The sequence below is a fragment of the Macaca thibetana genome, chromosome 5, assembly GCF_024542745.1.
Source record: "Macaca thibetana thibetana isolate TM-01 chromosome 5, ASM2454274v1, whole genome shotgun sequence".
Lineage (NCBI taxonomy): Eukaryota > Metazoa > Chordata > Mammalia > Primates > Cercopithecidae > Macaca > Macaca thibetana.
In genome coordinates, this window is record NC_065582.1 from 83,228,471 (window position 1) to 83,256,088 (window position 27,618).

The following is a 27,618-nucleotide window of genomic DNA, read 5'->3' on the forward strand; positions in this document are numbered from 1 at the left end:
TGTCTCATGGTCATAGCCATTGTCAAGGTGGCATGAAGGACACTGTTTCCTCTTTATGAGATCCATTAGAAGAAACCTGACTGTTTTTTCTACTGAGCATAATCATACTGTACTCCAATTAGCTGGTTGAAATCAGTGATTCTCAAAGGGTCAGGACAACTTCTTATGGGACTGGAAATTTCTGGGAGTATTTCTGTTTTCTAACATAATCTCATGGGAGCATTTGCATATTATAGTTAATAGGATTTTGTAGTTCAATTTATTTTCCTTTATATTGATGTTTATACTTATTTTAGGTACTACAAAGAGATGTGTTAGTAGTACAAACAAACAAATTTTCTGTGTCTTGCAATTTTGTGTTAATGAGCTCATCTCTGTTATAAAGAAAGCATGCTAATGGTCCATAAGGCAATCATCTGAGCAAAAAAGTCCCACAATATGACTATTTGGACTGGGGAGGGAGTGGAGAAGGTAAGAGGTCAAACAGCAAAACACCTCTTTATATTGGCTTCCTTTACCAGGAGTTTGCATCCTTCCAATTTTGATCCAGTGTCATAATATAAAGGAAGGAGCAGTCACATTTACTCTTCAAAATAACCATGGAAATCAATGCTTTGTATCAGATGTTCCTGTAGAACACTGAAAATAGTTGTGTCTCACCTACCTGTATGTGTTGAAGACAGAGTGAAATGTTCTTCACACAAAGCCTCACAGTCTTTTCTAAAGCTCTAAACAGCTTTTCTTCTCTGTTAAAGGTATTGTCTTTAACCTAAAATATATATGAAATTATTTTCATAACTCAAATGAAATAGATATTTTTAAAAATAGCACAGACCATATTGGTCCAGCACATTACAAAAGAAAATTCTTTGATGATATGAAAACATTTGATGATACGCTGTCTTAACACATACTGCCTCTGTTGGTACATAGCACAACTGATGCTCAGTTAGTGTAGCAAAGCCAAGTCCTGTAGTTCAAATTGCTGTTGTTAATTTCCACATAGCTTTACCCATGCTATGGTAGATGTGGGATTGTAAAACTTTCTCTGTAGTTTTCAATGGCATGTATTATGTACGGACTCAAACCATATCACATTTTTGGGTTTATAAAATAGCCACATTTCATCTATTGACTAGAACTTATTGTTTTGTTCGTATGATTCATTCCAATTTATTTCACAGTGCTTATTTAGAAAATATTCTTAGATTCATGGTTAAATAAATGTGGCCTGTAATCCCAGCATTTTGGGAGGCCAAGGCACGCGGATTACAAGGTCAGGAGTTCGAGTCTGGCCTAGCCAATATGGTGAAACCCTGCATCTACTAAAAATACAAAAAGTAGCTGGGCGTGGTGGTGCGCACCTGTAGTCCCAGCTACTCAGGAGGCTGAGGCGGAAGAATCTCTTGAACCCAGAAGGTAGAGGTTGCAGTGAGCCAAGATCATGCCACTGCACTCCAACCTGGGTGACAGAGCAAGACTCTGTCTCAGAAAAAAAAAAAGGAAAGAAATGTGAAAATCATTTATCAACTCAAATTTGAAGGATAATAAATAATCTTAGCAAAAAGAATCCTTCTGTTAAGATAACTCAGCAGAGTTAAGATAGTGTCACATATATTCAGTTATTTTTTGTCATCTTACATGTACATCCATTAGAATTCAGAAAGATATGGTTTTTATGCTGTGGCAATTTCTAGGAGCACACATTTATTACTGCTATTAATAGCAAGCAGTATTTCTTGGTAATTAAAATGGCTACAAAACAAGATCTGAACCAGTCTCATCCTGGCAAAATCTGTGTGAACATGCAAATGCTTTATGGAATAGGGTATGTATTATTAAGTTTGGCACTGGGTTGTAACCATAGCAGTTCTTGGTTCATATGTTTTTAAATTTAAGATGGTTGATATTAGAACTAAATGGATCAAAAATGGTGACATTTTATTTTATTTTTAAATTTCTTAATATTGTTTATTTAGAAAGCTTTTGATTAAATAGGCAGCAGAGTTCTTTGTAATCCCCACAAAATCCAGCATCCTCTGCCTTAGGGTTGCTATGCTCCAACTCAGTCTAGTGTGCATAACAATATGCTAGGGCAGATTTTTTAAAATGTAGTTTCCTAGGAGTCATCATCAGATATTTTATTTTGTACATCATCTGGCTAGGACCCAGATGATTCCAAAGTAGAAGGTTCAAGAATCACACTGAGAGAAATATTGCCCAATTCTACTTTCCTATAAGCAAGCCTTTTCCATGTTGTTTTCTTTTGCTGGAATATGCTGCTGTTCATTTCCTGCCTTGCAAAATCCTGTTTATTTTTAAGGACTGGTTCAAATGTCACCCATTCTGTAAATCCTCCCTTTTCTCCTATTCTTCGAACTGTAGAGAATTAATTTCTCTCTCCTATTTGCTCTCATAATCCTGGTTAATGGTTTAAGTGATTCTCTCCACTGATGGATTTTGGTTGTTTCGGATTAACTATTGTTGTTTTAATGAAAATAATAGCGAACATTTGTTAAACACTGACTATGTTCCAGACACTGCTAAAACGTTTCTTCCATTTTCTCATTGTAATCCTTACACACATATAATGGAATTATGACTAATGCCATTTTAGAGATAAAGAAACAGAAGCTTCAGGAGGTGTGGCAGAGATTGTTAACATTCCTCCTGCTGTCCCTTTATTGATAGAATGCACACCTCTAGTTCAAGTTGGACACTTGGCTGCCCTGCTAGAGACTACATTTCCCAGACTCCCTTGCAGCTGTCTCTGCCCTGGTAACCAGGTTTGTGCAAATAGGATGTGGATGAAGCCTTGTTTTTCATGTCTGAATCTTGGCCTTATAACATTTCTTTGGGACTTGAAAGAAGACACGGCAGGAATCCAGCTTCAACCAGGCAGATGAAGACAATATGTTTAGAAAAATCACTGAGGGAACTGGGTTCCTGAAGGATCTTATGAAGCAGAGGTCATCTGGATTCACATCTCAGGACTCTTAAAAGAGAGAAAGCGGCCAGGAGCAGTGGCACATGCTTGTAGTCTGAGCTACTCAAGAGGCTGAGGAGAGAGGATCCCTAGAGCCCAGGAGTTTGAGGCTGCAGTGAGCTATGATAATGGCACTGCACTCTTGTGCAGCTTGGGCAACAGAACAAGATCCTGTCTCTAAAAAAATAAAAAAGAGAGAGAAAGAGAGAAATAAACAGCTACCTGATTTAGCCTACTATGCCTTTGGAATCTCTTTGTGAACAGATATGTGGTCTTTACCCTGGTTAATATGGGGAGTTAAAGAAACTTACCCATGGTGTAGTAGGATCAGGATTCAACCCCAAGCAGTCTGAATTCAGAACCTACACCTGTTCATCTTTGTATCCCCAATCTCTAACATGGTGCTGGATGCAAGAGAGTTCAATATATGTACGATGAATCGAAGAGAACCTTCCTCTTGGGTAATAGCTTTATACCCTAACTCTACCAATATTTCACCTGAGCTGCTGACAAGTGCAAAATTGATTGATTTGAGATTTATTTCTTTTCCCGTCAAGCCTATGCAGCTGATTTTCTGATTAACAGTAAAATGCTTCATTGCTGACAGGACATCCTCTCAAAAGATTAAGGGGAAAAATCTAATTAATATCCCTTCAGGCTACTTTAACTACAATTCACTTTTAATTCACAATTGAGAAATATAAGAAGCTAATGATAAATATGTTAAAGAATATAACAGCTTATTCAAAAGCCTGCCCAGAATTAGAGGCTGCCTATTATTCCTTAATAGAATTGTCTTGAGTCAGAAGCAAAATCCCAAAGACTGGGGGAGAATTGTTTGCACCACATTTACACATGCCTATCTCTATTATGGCTACAATCTCTTCTTAAATAAATTTCCAATTTGATTTTAATATAGTTGTCTTTAGTTGAAATGTCTTCATTGTCCTTTCTCTGATATGTAAGCATATCCCATAAATGTCCCAAACTTCTTACATTATAGTTCCACATTGAGAAGAAGAACCTCTTACATGCAATGGACTCAGTTAGCCCCTAGAAGGATATAAAGAAGTAAACACAAAAATAATTCAAGCCTTATGTTCTAAGAATGTACATGTTGGTAAATTCAGTACAATCACAAGAGGAAACAAGAACATGACTTGGAAGGAAGAAGTTTATTATACTCACAGGTCCCAGAGAGAGGAGTCACCACATGCCACACAGGGCCAGAGGCAAAGCACCAGGTTTTGGTACAGTAGCAGAAGATAGGAGTAAAGAGAAAGTCTAGACCAGAACCTCTGTTAGGATTTCCTTGGGAAAGGTGAGGCAGGAGCAGAGTAAAGAATTTAGGACTGGCTATTTTAAATTACTCCATAGGGGTAATCTCTAGTTGCTGGTACTGGGCCCTGAAATGATTTAGGGCAAGGGTTGGTGCCCTAAATCAACCCTTGGCTTGATGTGTAAGAATTAGATAAGGATGTGGTTAGAGCTATAGACTCAAGATTGATTGGTTTGCATATGGAAGTTGTGTTCCAGTCATTTGCTATCCCTAAGAATTGGCTAGCCCTAGGAGGGCAGTCTGCTCAGCCAGAAAGGTATTTTAAAATGTCAAAACATTATAAAATACAGGAAGTAAAAAATACGATTAATACACCATGTATGAAGGACTTTACATCACATAAGAAGAAAAGTCTGCACATTCAAAGGCAAATAACCATACCAGGCGATGATATAAAATAATAATGATGATATTTATGATAATAATGACAGCCAAAGTATATTGAGTGTTTACACACTGTGTTAGGTGCTTTCTTTATATATGCATCATCTCATTTAATCCTCACAACCATCCCATTTGTTAAGTACTAGGAGAATCCGAATTTACAGATGATTACATTGAATTTGTTATGTGCCCCAAACAAATATTTACTAAGTGGCAGAGGTAAGGTTCAAACCTTCAAAGATGTTGTTCTTAATTTATTCCCTGTGCTGACCCCTGCACATATGAATAGTGTCAAGATTGAAATACAGAGTCAATATATTAGCACTTTCCAGAGGTTGAAGGGGCTACTTCTACCTAAGTGGTCAGAAAGCTGCAAAGACTTAATGGAAGGAGAAAAGACCACAGCAGCTCCCAAAGCTGTCTGAAACCAACATGAACCACCATAGGGTTGCCTCTTGTTCAAACTAAAAATCTTAGCGATATTAATATGTGAGTGATAAAATAGGCAAAGGAGAAGGAAAAAATAAGGACTATATAGTATACTAAGAACTATCTTCCCCAATTTTGCTTAGAAGCTCACTGTATTACTATCTCAGGACCATGAACTTTGCATCTTGTGATTCTCAAAGAATTGCAAGTGTGTTCCATTGATAATTTACTTTAAAATCATTGGCTTCAAAATACCTAGAGTGTTTGCAAAAATATAGACTTCTAGATTGCACCCTTGAGGCAGGTGGACCCTAGAATCTGTCTTTCAGCAAGCTTTTTAGGTAATTCTTAACGCACCTTAAAGTTTAAGAGTCTTTGCTAATCCATCTATTATTTATTAGGGATTGGGTGAAAGTGGCTCAAGCTAGGCTAAACAGCTGACACAGGACTGTTACTAATATAATGTGCATCTGGGGAGTGAGGGAAGAGGCAGGGGATAAGGAGTAGAAAAAAAAATCGCACTAAGTTATGTCTCTAAACACTTTGTTTATATAGATGAAATAAAGATAAAATGAATATCAAGGGAACCCTGAAGAAAAGTACGACTTTTAAGAGCAGAAGTAAAACAGGATGGAAGAAGGGCATTGCCTTGAGGGAGAATATGTGCTAGTTGATGATGATCATCAGGACTCCTGGGGCAATCTTATGTCCCATGTCCTGTGTCCATGTCTCTCTTTTATCTGTTTCTTGAGTAGAAGCACCACAGCTAAGACAGTGTCAATCGTATTCCCACTCCCACCCCTATTTTCCAGAGAGAGAGAGAGAGAGAAGAGAACAGCATTGGGCAATTACCTTGATTCTCAGTATTCTAGAAATAGTCCTCACAAAACAAAACCTCACAAAAATATCAGCATTCATGTTCCCTGGGAAAACGTAGGTGGTCCAAGAAGAAAAATTACCTGTGATTCTCCTCTGGTCAGAATCTTCAAATGATTTGTCACTCTTTTTGATTTCTTGCTAATTGAATGAATATTTAGTTTAGACAATTTGTCTTTAAGTGATTCATCCTCGTCATTCTTCTTGTATTTTAGAACTGAAAAGGAAGAATGTAATAACATAGCTGAACACATGCAGCATAGAAAGTGTGCGCTTCACCCAAAGTTTTCAAGATGAATATTTACATTCAAGATAAAGATGTATATGATTTTTGAGCCTCTGCTGCAGAGGCCCTATGCTCTAGCCCCACTGCCCAGCCATGTCCCAGTCAGACACCCACCCCAATGACATCCAGAAACAAGGACAAAAGCCCCTCAAGGTTCAAGTTTTATTTATTAATATTAAAGTAATCCCTGATACTAGAAAAAGTTCTCCCTCTCATCTCAGATAATACATTTATTATCTGAGGCCTCTGGAATGGGGATCAAGATCTAACTAAAGAAAAGACAACTCAGCCTGGTGCGGTGGCTCACGCCTGTAATCTCAGCACTTTCAGAGGCCGAGGTGGGAGGATCACGAGGTCAGGAGTTTGAGACCAGCCGGGCCAATGTGGTGAAACCTCGTCTCTACTAAAAATACAAAAATTAGCCTGGCATGCTGGTGCGCGCCTGTAGTCCCAGGTACTTGGGAGGCTGAGGTAGGACAATCTCTTGAACCCAGGAGGCGGAGGTTGCAGTGAGCTGAGATCGTGGCACTGCACTCCAGCATGGATGACAGAGCAAGACTCTGTAAAAAGAAAAGAAAAGAAAAGAAAAGAAAAGAAAAGAAAAGAAAAGAAAAGAAAAAAAAGAGAAGAAAAGAAAGACAACTATACCCAATGTAAGGAGACCTCAGATCCTAGAGCAGCTCTTCACTGGCTGAGAGATTTGGGGCAAGCTGAATAACCTCTCTGAGCTTCACTTATTTATCTTTGCAATCATTTTCACCTTTCATATTGTTGAAAAGATTAAATGTCTCTAACATTCAGTGTTGGTAAAGGTGTAGGGAGATGGACAATCTTACAGACTGCTGATGAGGATTAAACCAACACATTTTTGTAGAAAACAATTTGGCAGAAACTAACAAAAAGGAAAATATTCATAGTCTATTACCAGGAAGTTCATGCAGAGAAATCTGCTTTCTAGAATCAAGTATACAAAGTTTTATTTGCTAGAGCATTTTTTCTAACAGCAAGGTATTAGGAACATCTAAATGTTTATCCCTAGAGAAACAGTTTAATAAATAATGATATACTCATAAACAAAATGCTATGGAAACATTAAAAAGAAGGCAATATTAATTGAAAGAATTTTCATGATATATGATTAAGTTTTTAAAAAAGCGAACTGTTGTACCACTTATGTTGCAAGAAGTATGGAAAGAAGGAAAAGGAAGAGAGGGAGAGAAAGAGAGAGAGAAAGAGAGAGGAAAAGAGAAAAGAAGACACAGTACGTCTGAAGAAAACAATAAAATGTTAGCTATGCAAACTGGAATCATTGTGGGAAGGGAAGAATTTTACTCTTCATAACTTTGAAATAGTTTAAGCAAACAGAAAAATATAAAGAATAATATAACAGCCATTATCCAAATCCTTGTCAAGTCTTAACATGTTCCTTTGTTTCCAGTCTTTTTATTTTTAAAATAACTCACCTAACAGTTGGGGCACCCCGATCTCCATGGATGATCCCTAAAGGGAATTGTTATCCTAAATAACTGGGCTTATTATATCTGTATCTATTTGTATGCCTTTACTGTGGATGTTTGGAATCATACAATACATTTTGGATGTTTTAAAACTTTATAAAATAGTATCATACTGCACATATTATTCTACCACTTACAAATTTACTTTAAGAAAACCCCTCCGGATTGTGTTTTTGAGATTAACCCATTGATACATATACTTTTTTATTCAGTTAATTTTTATCTTCTTGTGGTATTGTAGTGTATAATATGCCATTTATCTATCCACTATCTGGATTAATGTGTCTTTTTAATTTGCATTTATGAACAATGCTAGTTACCAGTACATCTCTCTTTGAGCACATGGGCAAGAGTCTGTCTTGGGCAAATACCTAGAAATTCATTTTCTGAGTCTCTGATGTGTGCATCTTCAACTTTACTAGGTGTTGTCAAGTTGTTCTCTAAACTAGTGATTCCAAGTACATTCTCACCTGTACACTGAGATTAAACATTTAATGTATTCATTACTTTTTCCCCTCAGTCTCTTGGACTGGAAATGGTATGTTAGCGTGATTTCAATGATTACATTTCCCTGAGTATAAATGAAGCTTAGAATTTTAAAACTGTGAATTGCTTCTTTTTCTGATGAACATTTTTGTATTAAAATGTTTTTGTATTGATTTAATGTCAATGATTATATAGTCTGGACGGTGATCCTTTGTGTACTATCTCTTTGTTTTGTTCATGGAGTTTTCTTCCTCCATAGCATTTACTTTTTACTCTGCACCTTTCTTTTTAATTTACTAATACAAATATACGACTTTTGAAATAAATATCAGAAAATAAAACAAAAATAAATAAAGTGATTGGATCATTTAGTTCTAAAGTACTGCTGTGGCTTTAATGTCAAACTGAGATTTAATATTAGGAGTACAATGCCAACTAAGAACTTATATGAACACAAATCACACTGAGGGAGGACCCACAGCCTAGCTCAATGCATTACTACCTCTGGGATGTATAGGAACCACGTAATTATCCCTTCTGTTTTGAAATTTTACATTAAACACTAATTTTTTATTTTAGTTTACAAATATTTAACAATAATTTGTTAATTCTAGAAAGAAGTATACTTGCTCACATCAGTAGAGAAATTATTGCCCCCAAAGCTCCATTCTCTGTGTGCTAGAACCAGATTAATCCAACATACTAGATGGCCCCCGTCACCTGGATCTACCCCTTTCCTGGATGCTTTCAGGATTCGCTTCCCACTGCTACTGCAACGTGGCCATTTCTCCTTCTTACAACACATATTTCCAGTGACAGGAGGACTATATGCAATGGGTATCTGCATCCCACAATATGTCACCAGAATTGCAGTGGTCCAATGAAGTTGAGTATACGGCTGCTTGATTTATTTTTTACATTTCATTTTTTGTGCCTCTTAATCTTCTCCTTAACCCAGCTGACAAGGCAAAACCACACTCTTCTCCCCAGCTTCTAATTTTAGATTTCAAATGATCAGTTCACTGCAGCTGCTATAACTACTTAAACATTCTGATTCTCAGAAACATAAAGTGAACACGCCAATAATGGAAAACAACCAATTCATCATGTCTCTTCCTACCTAAATCTTTCCTTCTTTTAAGTTCATTGATGTTAACATTAATGTCCTTCACAGCAGCAAAAGCATCATCCAGTGCTCTGTAATCTGGGTGAGAGGGAGGGGTGGAATTCCGAAGTTCGCATAGTAATAGGGGGTATTTCATCACACGTTGAATTGGTTTGATCATCAAAGAGCCCATGTCCAATAAGTTTGGTTTGCCTCTACAATACAGATAAATGATATCGTTTCACAAACATTTGTTTTATTAACTCATTTTCATTTTTGTGTGTTTTTATGATTACTTCTAAAACTTTTTCTCTTCTTTTCCATTTGTATATCTAAAATTTCTAAAAAAAAGCAAGAACAAAAGATGACAGAAAGAAGCAAGTCTGAAAGACCCTACTATGAAACAAAAACCTAAAAGAAACAAGTATATCTTTCCACCAAATGGTCTGAAACCATGATTTTCATCCATATGCCATGTACAGTTTACAAGGTTTTTTATAATTGGCTTTATAATATAATGGGAAACAATTTCAGAATGTATTTTACCATGACAACACAGAAAAATGCATTTGTCTGATGGCATTTTTGTGATTATTATTGAGGAGAATAACCATTTAAAAATCTAAACAGAGACTTGCAAGGTATAGTCAAAAGGAAGTCTTGGCCTCTCTCTTCCACCAAATTGAGAAGTTGCATTTACAATGTTTTGGAGATTCTACCACAGTCCCCAAAAGGGACTTCTGATGAATGTGATAATTCTCTAGTTATTATTATTACTATCCCTGTCACTAATCATTGCTATCACACAGTGACATTCCATGTGGAATTCTTAGTCAACAGATCTTCAAATGACTATACAAAATTGAGACTTGTGCCTGACTTTTCCTTTAGCAACTTCTGAGACGAGGTTGGAGCCATTCCAACCGGTTAGGCAGTTCACAGGAGGGGAAGAAGCTACAAGCGTGGTCATGCCATTGTCTGACCCACTCTCATTGATCATTCAGACACAAGGCAGTGATTTCTGAAAGCTTCTTTATGCAGAGACAAGTAAAGATACACTGTAGATAGGAAATAAAGACACTGTTTTCAAATCCCAATAGGTGGATGTTTTATACTTCAATAATTTTTTAAAGTATTACTATGGATAAATGACTGACCATATTATTATAACAGTAAAACAGCTGTACAAACGTTGAACAAAATTAGAAAAGTCGCATCATTAGAAAGGGTCGGGGGCCAGACACAGTGGCTCGGGCCTGTAATCCCAACACTTTGGGAGGCCAAGGAAGGCAGATTACTTGAGCCCAGGAGTTCAAGACCAGCCTGGGCAACATGGCAAAATCCCACTCTAGAAAAAATTTCAAAAGTCAGCCAGGCACAGTGGCATGCACCTGTAGTCGCACATACACGGGAGGCTGAGGTAGGCAGATTGTTTAAGCTGAGGAAGTCGAGGCTGCAGTGAGCCACTGCACTCCAGCCTGGGCAATAGAGTGACAGTCAGTCGCAAAAAAAAAAAAAAAAAAAAAGTAGGAAGGCATCTTAGAGACCATCTAATTAATTTCATTTGATAAATAAGAAACAAAAGAATGTATTATCACATGTACATGCACACATGTGCAGAAATACACACGCACATACATTCACAAATGTAACCTAGTCACTATCACATCTCTCCATTTGATTTTATCATATCACCGATCACTATCTGGAATCATCTTGTTTCCCTGTTTGCCAGTTTATGATCAGTTTCCCTGTCACCACTATACCTCCCGCATGGCATACAGTATTCTCTCAATGCATATTTGTAGACTGAGAAATGATAGAGTTCTTAGATTTTCTGTAATGTGCTTTTATTTTATACTGAACATTTTTTCCAAAAATGTGAATAAATGACTGAGGAATTTTGTTCACATGCAGAGAAAATGATGATAGCGTAAGAGAGACAAAGACTAAAGCAAACCCAAAGGCAACATTTTTTAAAAAAGAAAACCAGAATAAATATTAAAGGTCTGCAAGGGAGTAAAGAGTTGCTTTAATAGGCTGTATCTTCTACTTCATACCTATTTGCACCAAATCTATTAAGGAAGAAAAAGAGGAAGGTAAGGAGAGAAGGCGACAGAAGGGGAAGGAGGCAGAAAGCGGGAAAAAGAGAGACTCGGAAAGAGGGAGGGAAGGAGAGACTGATTATTGGTTTCCAAGAGGACTGAGTGAAGTAGATTTTTAAAATAAATCTGTTATAAATATTGAAAACTGTTTTCAGTATTTATACTGAAAAAATAACTAAAAAAAAAAAAAAAAAAAAACCCAAAAGGTATTTTCTAACTGATGGCATATCAGTAGCAAAACCTTTAAATATAAAGCACATTTTCTTATATATCGTAAGCAGAGATTCTTCAATAATACAACAGTTTAGTCATTTAAGTAGAAATAATTCCCTTAAATAAGAACAAGTCAAGGATATGAAAGGTATTAACTTGATTAGAGGAAATCATATTATCTATATGAATATAATCAGAATTTCTTCTGAGTTTTTTATTATCAAATGTTAGCTTATTTAATTTTTTAAAATCACTAAAAGACTTTATATCAAAATATAAATATAATCAAATATTTAAATCAATATAAATTCAACTTTAATAAAATAGTTTATTAGTGTGGTCTTTTGTCATATATGTGCTTTTGTTTTAATTATAAAAAACAAAAACCCAGATGTGCAGCCATCTTGCAGGAATTCCCCTCCCACCATCCTAGAGATTATCTTTGTTTCTTTCTTTCGTTGGTGCTTCCTCATTTAGGTGGAGTACATCCTTCAGTAGTTTCTTCTATTCCTCACAGAATGCATGGGAAGTGAAATGTTAAGAACTTTAACTTTAAATGTTAAGAACTGCCCTCATTTCTTTCTTATCCAGATCTATCAAAAAACCAACTTAGGCTCTTTAGTTTTGTCTAGATTGTATCATTACTTTTTTCATCACTCTTTGGGATCAAAGTTCTAGCTCTCCCTTTTATATTTCAAATGACAATAATATTAATTATAAATGATTGTTGTTTCTCCTAAAAAAGTCATAAATACAAATCTTAAGAAAGGCATTCTCAAAAATGAGAAATCTCCCAGACACTTTTGTGTCTGGAGATATATTTGAGACAGTTGCCCAAGTGATGAGCAATGATATTCAGATATCTGCATCACACAGAGAAGCAATATGGTAGAAAAGATAGAGGGAGTGTTATAAGATAATAATACTCCATGCTTTCAATGCCACAAAATTCACCCCATCTAATCTCCCACAGTAAGATTAAGTTCTGATAATCATGCGAGGCAGATGAGTCCTATGTGTGGTATAATCCATCTCAGCCAGGAAGTCAATTATCCCATGACTCCCCACAGTAAGTAAACAAATGTGTAACAATTGTCCATACATGTTGGGCCAAAAACTAAACTACTTATTAATTTGTAATTCTATTTCATCTTCCTCTGTCTTATCATGAATATTTTGGCAAGTATTTAGTGCCAAAGTAGCTACACTAATCTCATTACAAATTATTTTTGGATCTTTACAAAGTCAAGTAAACACAGCTGGCTTTGTTTTAGCAGCATCCAGTTTTGCTGCAGAGTTTCACATCAAATACAAGAAAAAAGTACAATGAAAATTAAAATGACATTTAAATAGTATAAACACTATGCTGGAAAACAAAAAAAAATTAGATATTAAACATGCAATACATCTAATTTCTTAATGGGAAGGAGAAAATAAGTAAAAAAAAGAATAATTATGTAACTATTAACTATATTACTTTGAATTTCCTTTATTTCATGATCACAAACATCCTAAATTTAATATTTATTTTACAGTAGCCACAAGCATCTATGCTGTCACTGAGTTTTTTTCAATTTATTCTCCTTCTAAAACACCTAAGTCAATTTTAAAGGAAACTATATATTGTTACACAAATAAACTAACAGCTTTTGTCATAAATAAAAGATAATAGTGAAAATAAATACATAATAATTATAATTAAATTAGAAGATATAAAGGAGATAAATGAATAGTAATTGATGTAACAGACCAGAGAGAACCAGTGAAATGGTAAGGCAATGTTTAATCATTTTGCAAATGTTAATCAATTAGAGGCACTGGTTACTCATGGAAATAGGGAATGAGGGATCAGATACCAAAATAAGGAGGGTCCATTGAAAATCTGCTTAAGAAAGTGTCTAATTCTTACAAGTGTTGGAGATAATGTTTTGAAACTTTCCAAAGAGAAGAACACACACACGAAATAATAGAAAATAGAAAAAAAAAATGAGAAAATTAGAGGACTAGTCTAGGAAGCTCATCATCTACTAATAAGAATCACAGGAAGGTAAAACAAAGCAAATATGAGGAGTAAATAGTGAGTGAAATAATTCAAGAAAAAGACAGGAATTTGCAGGTTAAAAGAACTCACTAAGTGTCCAGCACAATGGAAGAATGGAGTCACACCTTGGAATTCATGAACTTCAGAGTACTAAGGACAAAGAGAAGACTCCATAATCCTTCAGGGCAAGAAATAAGCACATAGGCATTAATGCATGGTTAGGAATCAGAATGTTTCAGATTTCTAATAGCAACTCTGAAAGCTAGAAAATGATAAAGAATTACCTCTAAATTCTGAAGGGAATGGTTTCCAATTTAGAATTCAATACCAAGTAAAACTACAAACCAAGTGTGAGACTAAAAGAAAAGTATTTCAGATACAAAGTTCTCAACATTTTACTTCCCATGCATTCTGTGAGAAATAGAAGACACTATTGAAGGATGTACTCCACCAAAATGAGGAAGAATCAACACAGGAAAGAGGCAAAGAGAATCTCCAGGATGATGAGAGGGGAATTCCTATAAGATGGCTGCACCCAGTGTCACCAGTCCAAGCTCAGCTGGACTGAAGACTCTGGAAGGGGCTCTTTTGGGGAGATGAAATTGATAGCATACATAATGCATCTGGTTGTCTTGAAAGATGACTTAGTTAACTGGCTGTGAGTTTAAATGAAGAACAAGAAGATGCAGAGAAAGTAGATGAAGTGGAGGGGGAGGAGGGCACAATGAAAACGATAATCAGCAATTGTTAACTCATAGAAAAATAAGTAATCACTTCGAGGTTTAGCTCTGAAAAGAAATTTACTTAGATATAATAATTCAGACATTGATTATTGCTCTAACAAAATTACAATGTAACTACTTGGGGGAATGGAGAAATGGAAAAAGCATTTGTGTGTGTGCTTGTTGTGTAGAGGAGATAGGGATAGTAAAGAGAAATAAATTCTTGTCTTCCACAGGAGAAAGTTAATAGATAATATCTAAAAAGAAAACATGTTTTTAAAGTAATAAAGATAAATACCAAAATAGTCAGCTGAAGATGTGAAAATAATGTATTCTAATGAGAATTTAGGGGCTGGTAGGAGAAGAGGGGATTACTATTTTTCTTGACAAATCTTGCAGAATGATTTGGCTATTGAAACATGGCTATATACCATTTTTTTCATAAAACTTTTTTTATAAAAAGGGAATATGCAAGAATACTCAAAAAATTGTAAAAGAAAACTACTGAGCTGAGACTAATGATACTGAATATTAAAATATATTATAAAGTTACAAAAATAAAAGCAGTTTGGTATTGATACATATATGGACAAATGAGTAGCACAAAATAGAAAATCAAGAAATAGATACAAATATGTATAGAAATTGAGTACATGGTAAATTTGACAATACTATTCAGTGGGAAAAATGAATAATTCAATATCAGATGTTATGAGAATTAGCTAGCCATAAATAAAATAAGAAAAATGGATTTTGGCCTCATTCTTTACACTAAAATAATTTCAAGATAGATCAAATATTTAATCTAAAAATTAAACCATATAGGAATTTGAAGAAATCATAGGATCATCCTTTATAAACTAACACTGGAATTTCTAAGGAAGACACAAAATCTGAAAGACACCGTAGAAAAAAAGTGATGTCTATTTAAAAATTTAGCTCTGTAAAATTTTATAGATTAAAAACAGAGCCCAAAACAGCCATAAACTATATTAAAAGTCAGATGATAAACTGGAAAAATTATATATAATACATAAGACAAAGTTTAATATGCACTAATTAAGAGACATTATAAACGTATTAGAAAAAGATGAACATCTCAGTAAAAGTGAATAATCATGTAAAAACATCATGCATTAGAAATGAAATAGAAATAGTTAAGTACATAGCAAAAATGGAGATTAAAATAACAGGATACCATTTGGGCCTATACATTACAAGTTATAAAGATACCAATATTATTTGTATCTAGTATTGTCAAGTAGTGGATAAATGAACAATTCACATAAGAGTAGTGGGAATGTAAATTAGCTCAGCTTTTTTTGAAATGTTCTGACAATAAGTATCAAAAGTCCTTTGATCTAGCAATTTCACTTTCAGAAATTGATCAAAAAATCAGATTATTGTACCAAGATCATATACAAAAATAAACTTATGACATCAATAAGACAGACACAATTCAACTGTCGTAAGGGTTGGGTAAACTAAATTATGGTGTATATATCAGACAGAATATTATGCAAGTATAAAACAATGTGGATTTATATTTACTGATATGGAAAGATATTCACAAGGTATTGATGATGAATGAGGTAGCAAGTCGACATACAGGAAGTATACAGTGTTCCTATTTTAGTCAATGTATGTGTGTAAAGAAAAAAATATGGTGAAGTGAGGGACTCACTGCAATGCTACAATAGTTAGCTTTGGAATGTGACTGCTGATTGTCTTTACTGTCCTCATTTTTATTTTCCTTTATTTGCAGTGTTTCTTCAATAATTTTTAAAGTACAAAGAAAAGAGAAAATAATTTATAATATTTTGTGATTAATAGGAACCTTGAAATCCAAGGTGAGAATAGCTAGTCTGACAGGGAATACATACAGAAAAGAGTGAAAGCATAAAGATAACAAAACACTGCATTTCTGAAGATAGCTGTGTTTAGAATAGGCATTTTTTTCTTGCTTTTAGTGGGAAGTTGTATGATTCCTGTCACTTTAATACTGTCTGATGTTTGCATGAGGTTATAATTCAAAGTAAACATTTTAGAAAATACAAATATCTTTCACTTTGCATTTTTTAAAAGGTAGATTAAAAAAACACTAAAAACAGATAATTTGTTATTGCCATAAGTTAGGGATTTTTGAATGCCATTTAAAAACCCACATCTTGTACTCTTAAATGCCCTTTTGGCTGCAACATTGCTGGCCTTTGCCACTAAAGAGCCCAATAATTACACAGCACTTGACATTGCCTTTTGCCCTTTCCTGTAGCAGTATGTGTGCTTCATGACCTGAATGAAAGGAACAGGAAGAAAAATAATTCATAGCAAACTTGGCTTTGATGTGCATCCAGCCACATGCTGGGATTGCTCTTCTTTTTTAGTTCTTGATGTATAGAATAGTCTAGAGGGAGCAGACACAACCTGGCTAACTCCTACACAGCAGGATTGTGGCAAGTGCTAGGGCCATTTTTAAGCAAGTGTTTCAATACAATGAACTGTTTAAGTATTCTGTATGGAGAAGTCTGTGCATGCTAACTGTACTAAGAAGAATATCTCCCTCTTCTCCTGTGAATCTCTCTCTCCTCTCTCTTTATTTTGTTTCTTGGTTCCAAAGACCTAATGTAAGCTTTAGAAAAAGAAACCTAAGCAGAATTTGTAGCACATGAAGTTCTTCTCTAACCACTCAGTAATGCAAAACTCCAGTCCTTGGCACAATGCCAGGGACACAGGCTGTATAATGAGGCAGTGCCATTTCCCACCCCACATCAACTCTCTTTGAAGAGAAGCCAGGAGGCCGAGGCACCTCTTCGAATTCAAATGAGCCTAGAATTGGAAACTCATTAGACAAATCTACTCATATCTGTTTATCCTGTAGGATAGTTTTTCCTTTTGAAAAAAAAAAAGAAAGAAAAGACTGATAAAGTGAGAGAACTGGTTGCCTGTGTGGTGTCTCAAAAATCAGCTTCTCAACTTGACTGAGATATACTGCCTTGGTCTACACATCTGTATGATGCCTGATTCCTTCACTTCAGTTCCAGAATTCCGTTCTCACTGTTGCTCTGCACCGAAATATGAATGACAGCTATTTGCTGCTTACATTAATATAATTTACATTTTGTTAACTTTTTATTTCTTGATATAAACTCTTAGGAGTTTAAAGTACATACACGCACAAGCAAACACACACTAGGAGCTTGGGACCTTAAAGAGTTGCTCATCATAAGCCAAACACGTGCCTGTTAAATAAATTTGAGTTTGTATTTAAGTCAATTTCATCCTTTCAGCTTTAATCAGCCTGGACACACTTTTCTTCTAGAATAATGGAACTCTTTCAGAGTGTTTGTATGTGCTGTTTTCCTAGAATAATTTCTATATTGTTCTAGTAACCAACTATTTCACCTTAGTATTTCATTTTCATGCTATAATGTGTATGACTTTTTTCTTCATAAATCATACAAGACCCCAAATTAGAAGAAATCTAATATTTTCATAAAATAATCTTTTCTTATGCATTCATCTATGGAAACTTCAAATACATTATGATATTAATCTGAGATTTTGAAAAGACTAATATGTTTCATAGAAAGAATTGTTTTTGGACACATTAAGATTCCCAAACATATGTATGATGAACAGTTCCCAAAGACTTTCTGGCATGAGCTTATATATTGGGATTCTTCTAAAAGGTTTGGTAAAGTATATGTGATAATAATTTAATAAGTAAAATATGCACCAATAATGGAGTAAATGCCTTTTCAATCTTGGATTATTTATTAAAAGCAATACTCATGATTAGAAAAATCAGAAATTCTGATTTGGACAGGAATAGTCAGCTGCATTTTCTCATGATTTTTATATTTGATTTATATTATTTTAGAAAGTACTTACTCTTGCATGTATATTTTCCTGTAAGAGAAGAAAAAGAAAGTAAATTCATGTAAATCTGTATATTTAAGGTAATATACAAACATTATAAATCCTTTAAAATTTTTTTTATGTAAAATAAAAGTAATAAGTAATTTTCATGAATGCCTTATAGAAGTAGTCTCATCATTTTATAATCATGTCCCTAACAAATAAAGAAGATGAAAATTTTTATCTAAAAGCCTCAAATGGCTATGGATAAATAAAATAATATCCTGTGTTTATTATCTGATCACTGTGGCCTTTGGTTTCCAACCATTTGGAGTACAATAAATGTTTTCAATATAAAAAATTTTATGATCCATTCCATAATAATAGATGGTCTTTTTACATTCAGTGATTGAGGAAAAATTTAATAAGTGCCTAAGCTGCATTTTGTAAAATTTAATGGATTTAATAATAAGTTTTTTTCCATTAATCTCAGTACTTTGTATATGTGGGAAATGGTGGGGGACATGTGTGAAGCAATTGTTTTCTCAATCTTCAGATATGCTATATGAATGAATTGCTAGACATCTTAATATAACTAGGTTTTGCTGAGTCTAAGACCTATTAGATGGGAATCAAGTACAGAATTATAATTTTTTTAAAAATCAGCAGCTGCTATAATTTTAGGCAATTATTCACGACTGTTTAAAGAACTCTCCTATTGCAATGAAAGAAACACCACCACCACCTCCTGCCCAGTATTTCCTTCCAATCATTTACTTTAGGCTCACACGCTTCCTTCTCTCCTCTGCTAACGGGAAATTTTATTTGTCAAATATGCTTTGTGGATCATAGGTCAGAAAATCTGTGGAAGAAAATGAATACAAATAAAAATGCAATTTTTCATGCAAACAAATAAGTGAATAATGTGATCATAAAGGAACCAAAACACGTACATTGAATTTGAAAGAGAAGGTTATTTTTTAAACTTCTATAGAAAACATGATTTTTTTTCTATTTCATTTATTTCAGCCAAGTAAAACCTAAATATCATAACATAAATTCAACATTGTGTTTATGTAGTATAACATTTTATGAAAGGAAATCTGACAGATTTTCCAATAGGATAAAACCACAGTCTGTGGAGTAGGGGCACTATATTATAACATCTTTTTATTTGTTCGTCATTTAAAAAAAATCTCTTTTAGGCTGAAATTTTGCAGAAGCTAATCCCAAACAAAGGCAATTCAGGAAGGAAGAATTTAAATTGTGTCCATTTACCCTTTTATGGGATAAAGTAATTTAATATATCTATCACTATACCTCCTACCATTATGAGCACATTATAATTTGACTCACAATTAACAAGTTTTCATGTGACTATTCCTTAAGGATTATAGTCTTTGTTCAAACATGATGCCATATAACAAGGAACTGAAGGGCTTTCCAAAAGTGATTTTAATTTTTACTTGGAACACTCCATTAGAATAATGAGTATAAAATGTGGTGAACAAATTGAAATGTATTCCTTTGGATTTTGCATTGCATGAGCTGTTATCTTCCTCCCTGAATGGAGAAGCTCCAGGAGTAATGTGAGCAGCCAAAGTGCCCAGATGACTAGAAGTTAGAAGTTTTCCTCCTGGTGATGATGGCCTTGATTAGCAAGAAGAAAAATACAGATACATTTATAACAACTAGACATGAAGCTAGAAATGTGTCTTCCACCCATTGAAAAACTTAGAAAATCCCCTTCATTCTTCATTCTCTTTCTATTACAAAATAAACAGATCTCTGGGGCCTCTGAAATGCAGCAGGGACTTTAGTGGTATTTATAAATGGAAAAGCAGAAAAAGGAGGCAGCAGACAGGCTATTCTAATTATAGCTACATTTGCATTTATAGCCACGCTATCTTTCACTTTCCTCATACAGATCAGAAACCTTAAATAACCCGAAGAAGGCTAAGTAATAAGATCTTTAGCAAATAACTTCCATAACTTTGGAGACTATTTTAATACGGTATTTCACACAATCTTAGGGGTCACTAATTTGACCGTCAAAACTTCTTGTTGAATAAATAAAAACTTGCTAATTTCCAATTTGTAGGCTATAGATGCAGATGTGTATTTGCTTTTGGGTAGTCTTAGAATCTTTTCTTTTTGAAGGTCTCCAAACTCTGAAATTACTGCTTAGATTGTATCAATACTGATGAAAAAACCCAGCTGCTTCAGGGGAAGCAGCAAGTGAGTACTGTAGACACAATTTCTCCCTCTAATGTAGTTCTTAACTTGAGTGTGTACGGAAAATCACCGGAGGGGGCTTGTTAAAACAGCAGACCCTGAACTGGGCCACCAGAAATACTATTTTTTTTTGGTCTGAGGCAGAGCATAGGAATCTACTTTTAATACACGATCTTGGTGGATCTGGCGCAAGGGAACTCACACACGGAAAAATATTGCCCTCACGTTGTGAAAGTATTCAACATTATTCTCTCTTTTGAAAGATCATTGGCTTCAAAGAATAATTGAAAGTTAGAAACTTGGGTCTTTTACAGAACCAGGTAATATCTCTGCTACTCTTCTGGGAATTAGTCTTGAACTGCAGCCACCGTGAAAGCTTCTGGTGTTATTTAAATTAATTATTGTATTGTTATTAAACTTTCCACATGGTGTTGTTTATCTCCTCAACTAGAGTTTGTGTTTCTGGGAGGCAAGAACTATGCTTATATATTTTTAAAAAATATTTTCAACATTATTTAGCACTCTTATTAAATATTTATTAGGCCCCCAATAAACATATTGCAATTTTGGTTTAAAAAACAGCCTAAATTGCTTTAAAATCCACCTTAACTTCTGAGGCATGAAGCCACCTCTCTCATGGATATTGCTTCGAACAAAGATTTCCAATATCGCCTTGTACAGGATAAAATGGAGGCCACACCTAGTATTTATTAGAAATTGGAAACTGAACTTGGGCTGTGTTATCTAGCCACAAGGAAAAGGCAGAACGACAGTAATAGCTTTGACTGATTACTTGGCAAGGGAAACCAAGCCCTTAGGGTGTTCCAGTCTCTCTTTGGCCTATAAACCTGTTTGAAAACCTGTTTCTCAGAATTTAAAGCTTAGCTCGATTGAGGTCAGTATTATAGTAATGTCAATAATTCTACTGCCCTCAGCCTTCAGGCAGACCAGTACAATCCATCATTAACTTTATTTTCATGGAAAGGCAACTTTTGGAAAAATAGCTCTAACTTCAGCTATTTTATTTGATTTTCTTTCCCTTAAGAAATAGTTGTGCCAATATTGCTTCTTTCAGATTTTTTGCTTTCTAAACCTTAACACCTTCCAATGCCTGCAACTGTTACCTAAAATCAGAGTAGCTCTAAACACAAAATTTGGGGCATGGCCAGGGGAATTACCTGAAACTTGCAGAAAAAGACCAAATAAGCCATTGGGTCTGAAAATAATTTTCAGTAACTGAGACTTCATGAGGTTCTGAAATTGCCTCTGCCTTTAGCTGCTTTTTGGAGATATGATACTGGGCCATACTGCCTAGTGGAATCTTCTGGCAGTGTCTATTTCTTTCTCTTAAAAGTTAAAAGCTTAATGAATAGTAAACTGATGTCCTTTCCTCTCTGAACAGACAGCTCCACTCCTGGTGAACAGTTAGAAGCACATGCTCAAAGTAGATGTACCACATTCTTTTCAGGCAAGGACCTCCATCCCCAGGGCTGGCTTTGGGGGGTGGTGATCAAAGGTGCTAAATGTTCACTTGTTGTGACATTTCTCCTCTTGGTTCTAGAACCTGAAGAAGGACAATGGCTCCAGCTTTTATTGGATCAGATCTTGCCACTTGTTGAAGGTAGGAAAGGTGTTAGTTCAAACCCAGGATAGCACCATTTCCTTTTTTACCCAAAGGATAAAACACCTGAATATGTAGATGACTGTGCTTCTAATATGTGAATTTATTAAAATGAACACAACTTCAAACTTGAATGTTTCTCTGAATTGATATGCTAACACTGAACTAAGCTGAAAATAGTGAGAAATAATTAACTGGAGCTACTTGCTCATTATATCTTATATTTAAGACTTACCTGATCATACTGAGTTCCTTTGGGCAGAGTCTAAGTCTTATTTACTTTTGTATTCTTAGCACCCAGAGCTAAGCTTGGCACAGCACAAACACTAAATAAATGCTTAAGATTTGGTGACTTGAATTCTTTTCCATGGCATGAATGGTTTAAAACCGCAGTAATTAAAATTTAATGACCAGTAGAGTAATTAAAATTTAATGACCAGTAGAGGGCAATAAAGTTGAAATTTTATTTATTAAAAAAAAAATTCACTGGGCTCATTTTAAACTCACTTTCAGACCCAGTTCTAGCCTGAAACTCTTCCTCCAGAGTAGTATCATGATTTCTCTTTAATGCAGCTAAAAACCTCTTGTACCACATTAGGATCCCCATCCCAGTCCCCACTGGGGATCCCTCTTTCCCCCACCACACAGAGTAAACTGGGGAGGTGTGCTACAGGATCAGACGCTTGTGCACTGACTTATACACCACAGCTCTCTGTGGTTAATTCCTGGTCTAATCAAAATTATTTGACAGTGGATTCTACTTATAAATGAGAGTTTGTAAGAGAGCCACTGGGTAAGATGTGGAGTATGGCAGTGATTTTGGCTTTAAGCTTCATGTGGTAGGAAACTGCATATTCAGTAAGATACCAATTCCATTTAAAAGAATCAGTCCAAGCACATACCCACACTTATGCAATAAATAATATCAGAAGAAAATTATTACTTAAAAAAAATGGTTAATAGTGAAATAGCAAGGGGTTTTTATCTTACACATACTTTCTTATATTTTTCAGATTTTCACAGTGAATAGATATTTTCTCTAGAAAAGAAAAAGTACATAGTGTAGCACCCCCAGCAATGTTTTAGAGTTGAGAAAGGGGCCGGGCGCGGTGGCTCAAGCCTGTAATCCCAGCACTTTGGGAGGCCAAGACGGGCGGATCACGAGGTCAGGAGATCGAGACCATCCTGGCTAACACAGTGAAACCCCATCTCTACTAAAAAAATACAAAAAACTAGCCGGGCGAGGTGGCGGGCGCCTGTAGTCCCAGCTACTCGGGAGGCTGAGGCAGGAGAATGGCGTGAACCCGGGAGGCGGAGCTTGCAGTGAGCTGAGATCCGGCCACTGCACTCCAGCCCAGGTGACAGAGGGAGACTCCGTCTCAAAAAAAAAAAATAAAAATAAAAATAAATAAATAAATAAATAAACAAACAAATAAATAAATAGAGATGAGAAAGGAAGGCATGAGTAATTGTTCTGAAACTCACTTTAGCAAGGCCTGACTTGTCTTCACCAGTCTCCCCACAGTAAGTTTGGGGAAAGAAGACAACCATGCAGAGAGTCGTAGGCCATTCCACTAACTCCATTAACCCATGTGCTCCAGTGGTCACAGGGCCACATGTTATCTCATATACTCCTTGAACTACGTGGGGCCAGGCAAGCTACAATAGCTTTAAGAAGAGGCTTTTCTTCCACATTTTATATTTTGATATTGCATTTTTCAATCTCTGCAGCACTCTAAATCTTCTCCCATGTTATTTTTAGTGATTCTCACAGGGGAAAAAAAAAGTCAATCAGGGCTTCTGGCATGTCAGCTTTTTATAAAGGGAATGCAAAGCAGAGCTCCCAGCAAGCCTCATAAAACATAGGATTTATGGGAGATCTTTCATCTACACCCATTTAAAATGCTCCCTGCTGGGCGACTGAGAGGAGATGGGAATCATCATTTGAAGAGGCCTTACTTTAAGGACTGGATACAGTGGCTCAAATGTTCCTTCAGCTCTTCTTCCTTTTCATAGGACTCCAGTATACTACGTGCTTCATCATGTTGATAGCAGTAAATTTTATAAATATCTTCCAGTGGCCCTTTAATCTGCAAGAATACTTCTCCTGATAAATGCAAAACAAAGGCAAAATGACATCATCTGACAAAGCTGGCACTTCCCATGATTATTTTCAACAATGTTGACTCATGTCAAAAAGTTGGACGGGAACTACTTTATCCCCAGGTTATTCAGGAAGCGTGGAAAACATTGAGTGATTTTTTTTTCCTTTTCTTTCTTTTCCTTCCTTTTTCCTTCTCTCCCTGCTTTCCTTCTTTGCTCCCTCTCTTTTTCTGTCCTTCTTTTTTTTTTTTCTTTTATAAAACAAAGGATGAACAAGTTATCAGAGATGGGCAACAAAAGAAAGGTGGTTTTCTCAAAGGTGACTTTACATACAAGGTCGATGTGCAGAATTGTGATTAAGAGTTGCAGTGTGGCCAGGTGTGGTGGCTTATGCCTATAATCCCAGCACTTTGGGAGGCTGAGGTGGGCAGATCACGAGGCCAGGAGTGTGAGACCAACCTGGCCAATACAGTGAAACCCTGTCTCTACAAAAAATACAAAAACCAGCCAGGCGTGGTGGCAGGTGCCTGTAGCCCCAGCTACTCGGGAGGCTGAGGCTGGAGAATCGCTTGAACCTGGGAGGCGGAGGTTGCAGTGAGCCGAGATTGTGCCACTGCACTCCAGCCTGGGTGACAGAGCAAGATTCTATCTTCAAAAAAAAAAAAAAAAAAGTTGCAGTTTAGAGTTGGTGTGTATGGATTTGAGTCAGGCTGTGCTACAGACTGGCATTGTGACTTGAGCAAGTTGTTTAACTCTTAAAACCTGATGACACCAATATACTCAATTTCAGAAAGTCATTGTAAAAATTAAAAGAGGTGGTATTTGTAAAGTTCAGAGTATAGTAAATACATATGAAATGCTCAAAATGAAGCAGTTTTTTATTAATTTATAAGAGGTACAGAAGGCGAAATTTCAGGTGTTGGGTAAGTTATTTTTCAATATTTACTGCACTAATATTTCCTGAGGCTCTCTCAAGGCCACGCAATGGAGTTTAGAGAAATAAAATATTTCCTTCTATGTGATAATAAAAAAGGTCATATTTTAAAAATAAGTTTAATACTGTGAACCAAGGTTATGACTGTATATTCATAAAGCAACTTAGGCTAATTGTATCTAGGCATTTAATGAATCCTTTTTGATATTATGATAAAATAGGGTCTATAACTGGTGGCTAAAGTAGATACTGGGCAATAGTTTGATTTGATCTCACACTTCATTACTTAAAGATGAGTACTATGCATCCACTACACGATCCAGCACAATACATTAAATTATTTGGCAGATACCCAAGAAATATGTGACAGGGTCAGCTCTCAAAACATTGCAAATTTGAGATTGATAATGACTTGGTGGCTGAATTAATTGGGATGGCTGAATAGATTGACAGTGATCTGGACCTATTAATCTGGACCTATTATAGTTAACAGGAGTAACTCATTCTTTCCACAGAAATAAAAGTGCCCTTAATATTTTCAACATGTTTTTCACACATTAACTTCCTACTTGCATGAAGAGATAAGAGGTTATTTATCCATATTAATTAAGGATTAATAAATCTGAGTTTGAAAGAAATAAATGATTTTCCCAAAGTCCTGTCTAGAGGTGGAAAGGCAGAATTAGAGGCCATAGTCTTATTTCTCCCTTGGATTTTAGCACGTACCCCACTCCAGCTATGCAATTCAGAGCTTTGCTGAGCACTGTATGAGGTGATGCACTTGGAAAGAACACTAAACTTGAAATCAGAAACAATTTAGGGTTTGTGTGGGGAAATTGGAATGACTTTTCAAAATTTCAGTAGCTTTTAGGGTACAAGTGGTTTGGGGTTACATGGATGAATTATACAATCGGAGAATGATTTTTTAAATAAATTATTTGAGTTTTAGTGCCTTCATTTTATTTGTAAAATTAAAATAATAGTTAGCTATTGAGATTCATTTGAGAATGAAATGGGATGATAGACATAAAAAGTGCCCACCACTGACTAGTTGCTCAAGAATTGTCATTTGTCGCTTAAGGTTGCTTTGCTACCTCTAGAATTAAAAGACTAACACTTTTAAAGCATCACATTCTTTTCTAATTTATTTACAGCCAATAAAAGATTTTTCCTTTTCATTATGTGGGATTTTCCTGTGATTATATGATTATGGTTAGACTCTGAGGTAACGTGAAATAAGGTGCACACATGCAAGTATGTGTGTGTGTTTATGTGTGTGTGTGTTTTAAGGTTTTTGTTTGTTTGTTTTAGTAGTGCTTTTTGGGGGCCTATAAGAAAACTCAATAACTGTGATCATCTTTGGAGCTGAAGGATACAGGATTCTTGTTTTGTTTCTAATATTCTACAGAGTTCATCCTTCAACTAGTGTAGGTCATATAGATTTGTTCTTCAAGACTGATAACAACACAAACAGTAAGAAATATCAAGTAGAGGAAAGAAAACAAAATAGGACTGTGACTGAATTTAGGGTTGGGCATAAGATGAAGGGAGTCTCCCAGTAGTAGAACTAGGTAGCAAATGGGAACTAGTGGCTTTGGCTGGGAGGGCTCAGAAGTGGGACTGGTGACAGGCTTAGATCACATACTTAGCTGGACACTCAGCAGCAAGTCGACAACAGTGGACCTGCATACACACAGACCAACACAAGATGAAGCTGTAAATAAGTGTGCTCACTATAAAGAAGCTAAAAGCAGAGACTAAAAGAAGGTAAGGACAATCTCACAAATCCACAAGGTGATCAAATCAGAAAGTCAAAAAACAAGAACTAAAACACTTGTCTTTATACACAACGAACCCACTAATTGCAAATTCTCTTGAATTTTCTTTAACAGGAGTGGTCTAGTTTGAAAGAATTTATAGCTCTTCCTTTAACAGAAGAATCTTTTTTTTCCCCTCTTTTCTAAGTAAAATTCTGTTGAGGCTCTAATAATAATTATTAAAGTTAAAAGATATTTAAGTACTCTAATTGAAAGTCACTTATTCACCCAAAGGCCAAGTACAACACTAGCAGGCAGAATATTTTATTTCCCTCCCAGCCCTACCAATGTATTCTGCTTCATAATAGTGCAGATGAAGCAGTGTGTCTTGCAGCAAAAAGTGATTCTGTTTCCACGGTAACATAACTCTCGGCTGCGTTTCTTTAGTGGTGAAGGACAACTGCTCTGTCTAATGTATGTGGGTTTGAGGGGATGATTCGGAGCAGAGAAGGGACTAAGCCAAGACCATTAAAGGTAATTTCACTTGTGGTTGCCTGTCACAAAGGTGCCAGAATCCTATAAAATAAATAAAACTAGCGTGTTCTTCTTTTTAAAAATTCT

At 35.5% G+C, this 27,618-nt stretch overlaps 2 protein-coding genes across 2 annotated transcripts in view; one reads left to right on the plus strand and one right to left on the minus strand.

The window, feature by feature from the left end:
- The window catches only part of PPA2 (inorganic pyrophosphatase 2), a 1,020,900-nt gene that overhangs the window by 740,143 nt on the left and 253,139 nt on the right, over nt 1–27,618 (plus strand). The gene's annotated exons all lie outside the window — the stretch shown is intronic.
- ARHGEF38 (Rho guanine nucleotide exchange factor 38) overlaps nt 1–27,618 on the minus strand; it is a 126,242-nt gene that overhangs the window by 19,675 nt on the left and 78,949 nt on the right. The window contains exons 4-8 of the mRNA XM_050791481.1: nt 24,163–24,310; nt 18,381–18,398; nt 9,424–9,623; nt 6,098–6,231; nt 665–769 (exon numbers count right to left, since the gene is read on the minus strand). Coding sequence (XP_050647438.1) covers nt 665–769; nt 6,098–6,231; nt 9,424–9,623; nt 18,381–18,398; nt 24,163–24,310 — 605 coding nt within the window. The remainder of the gene's footprint in view (nt 1–664; nt 770–6,097; nt 6,232–9,423; nt 9,624–18,380; nt 18,399–24,162; nt 24,311–27,618) is intronic.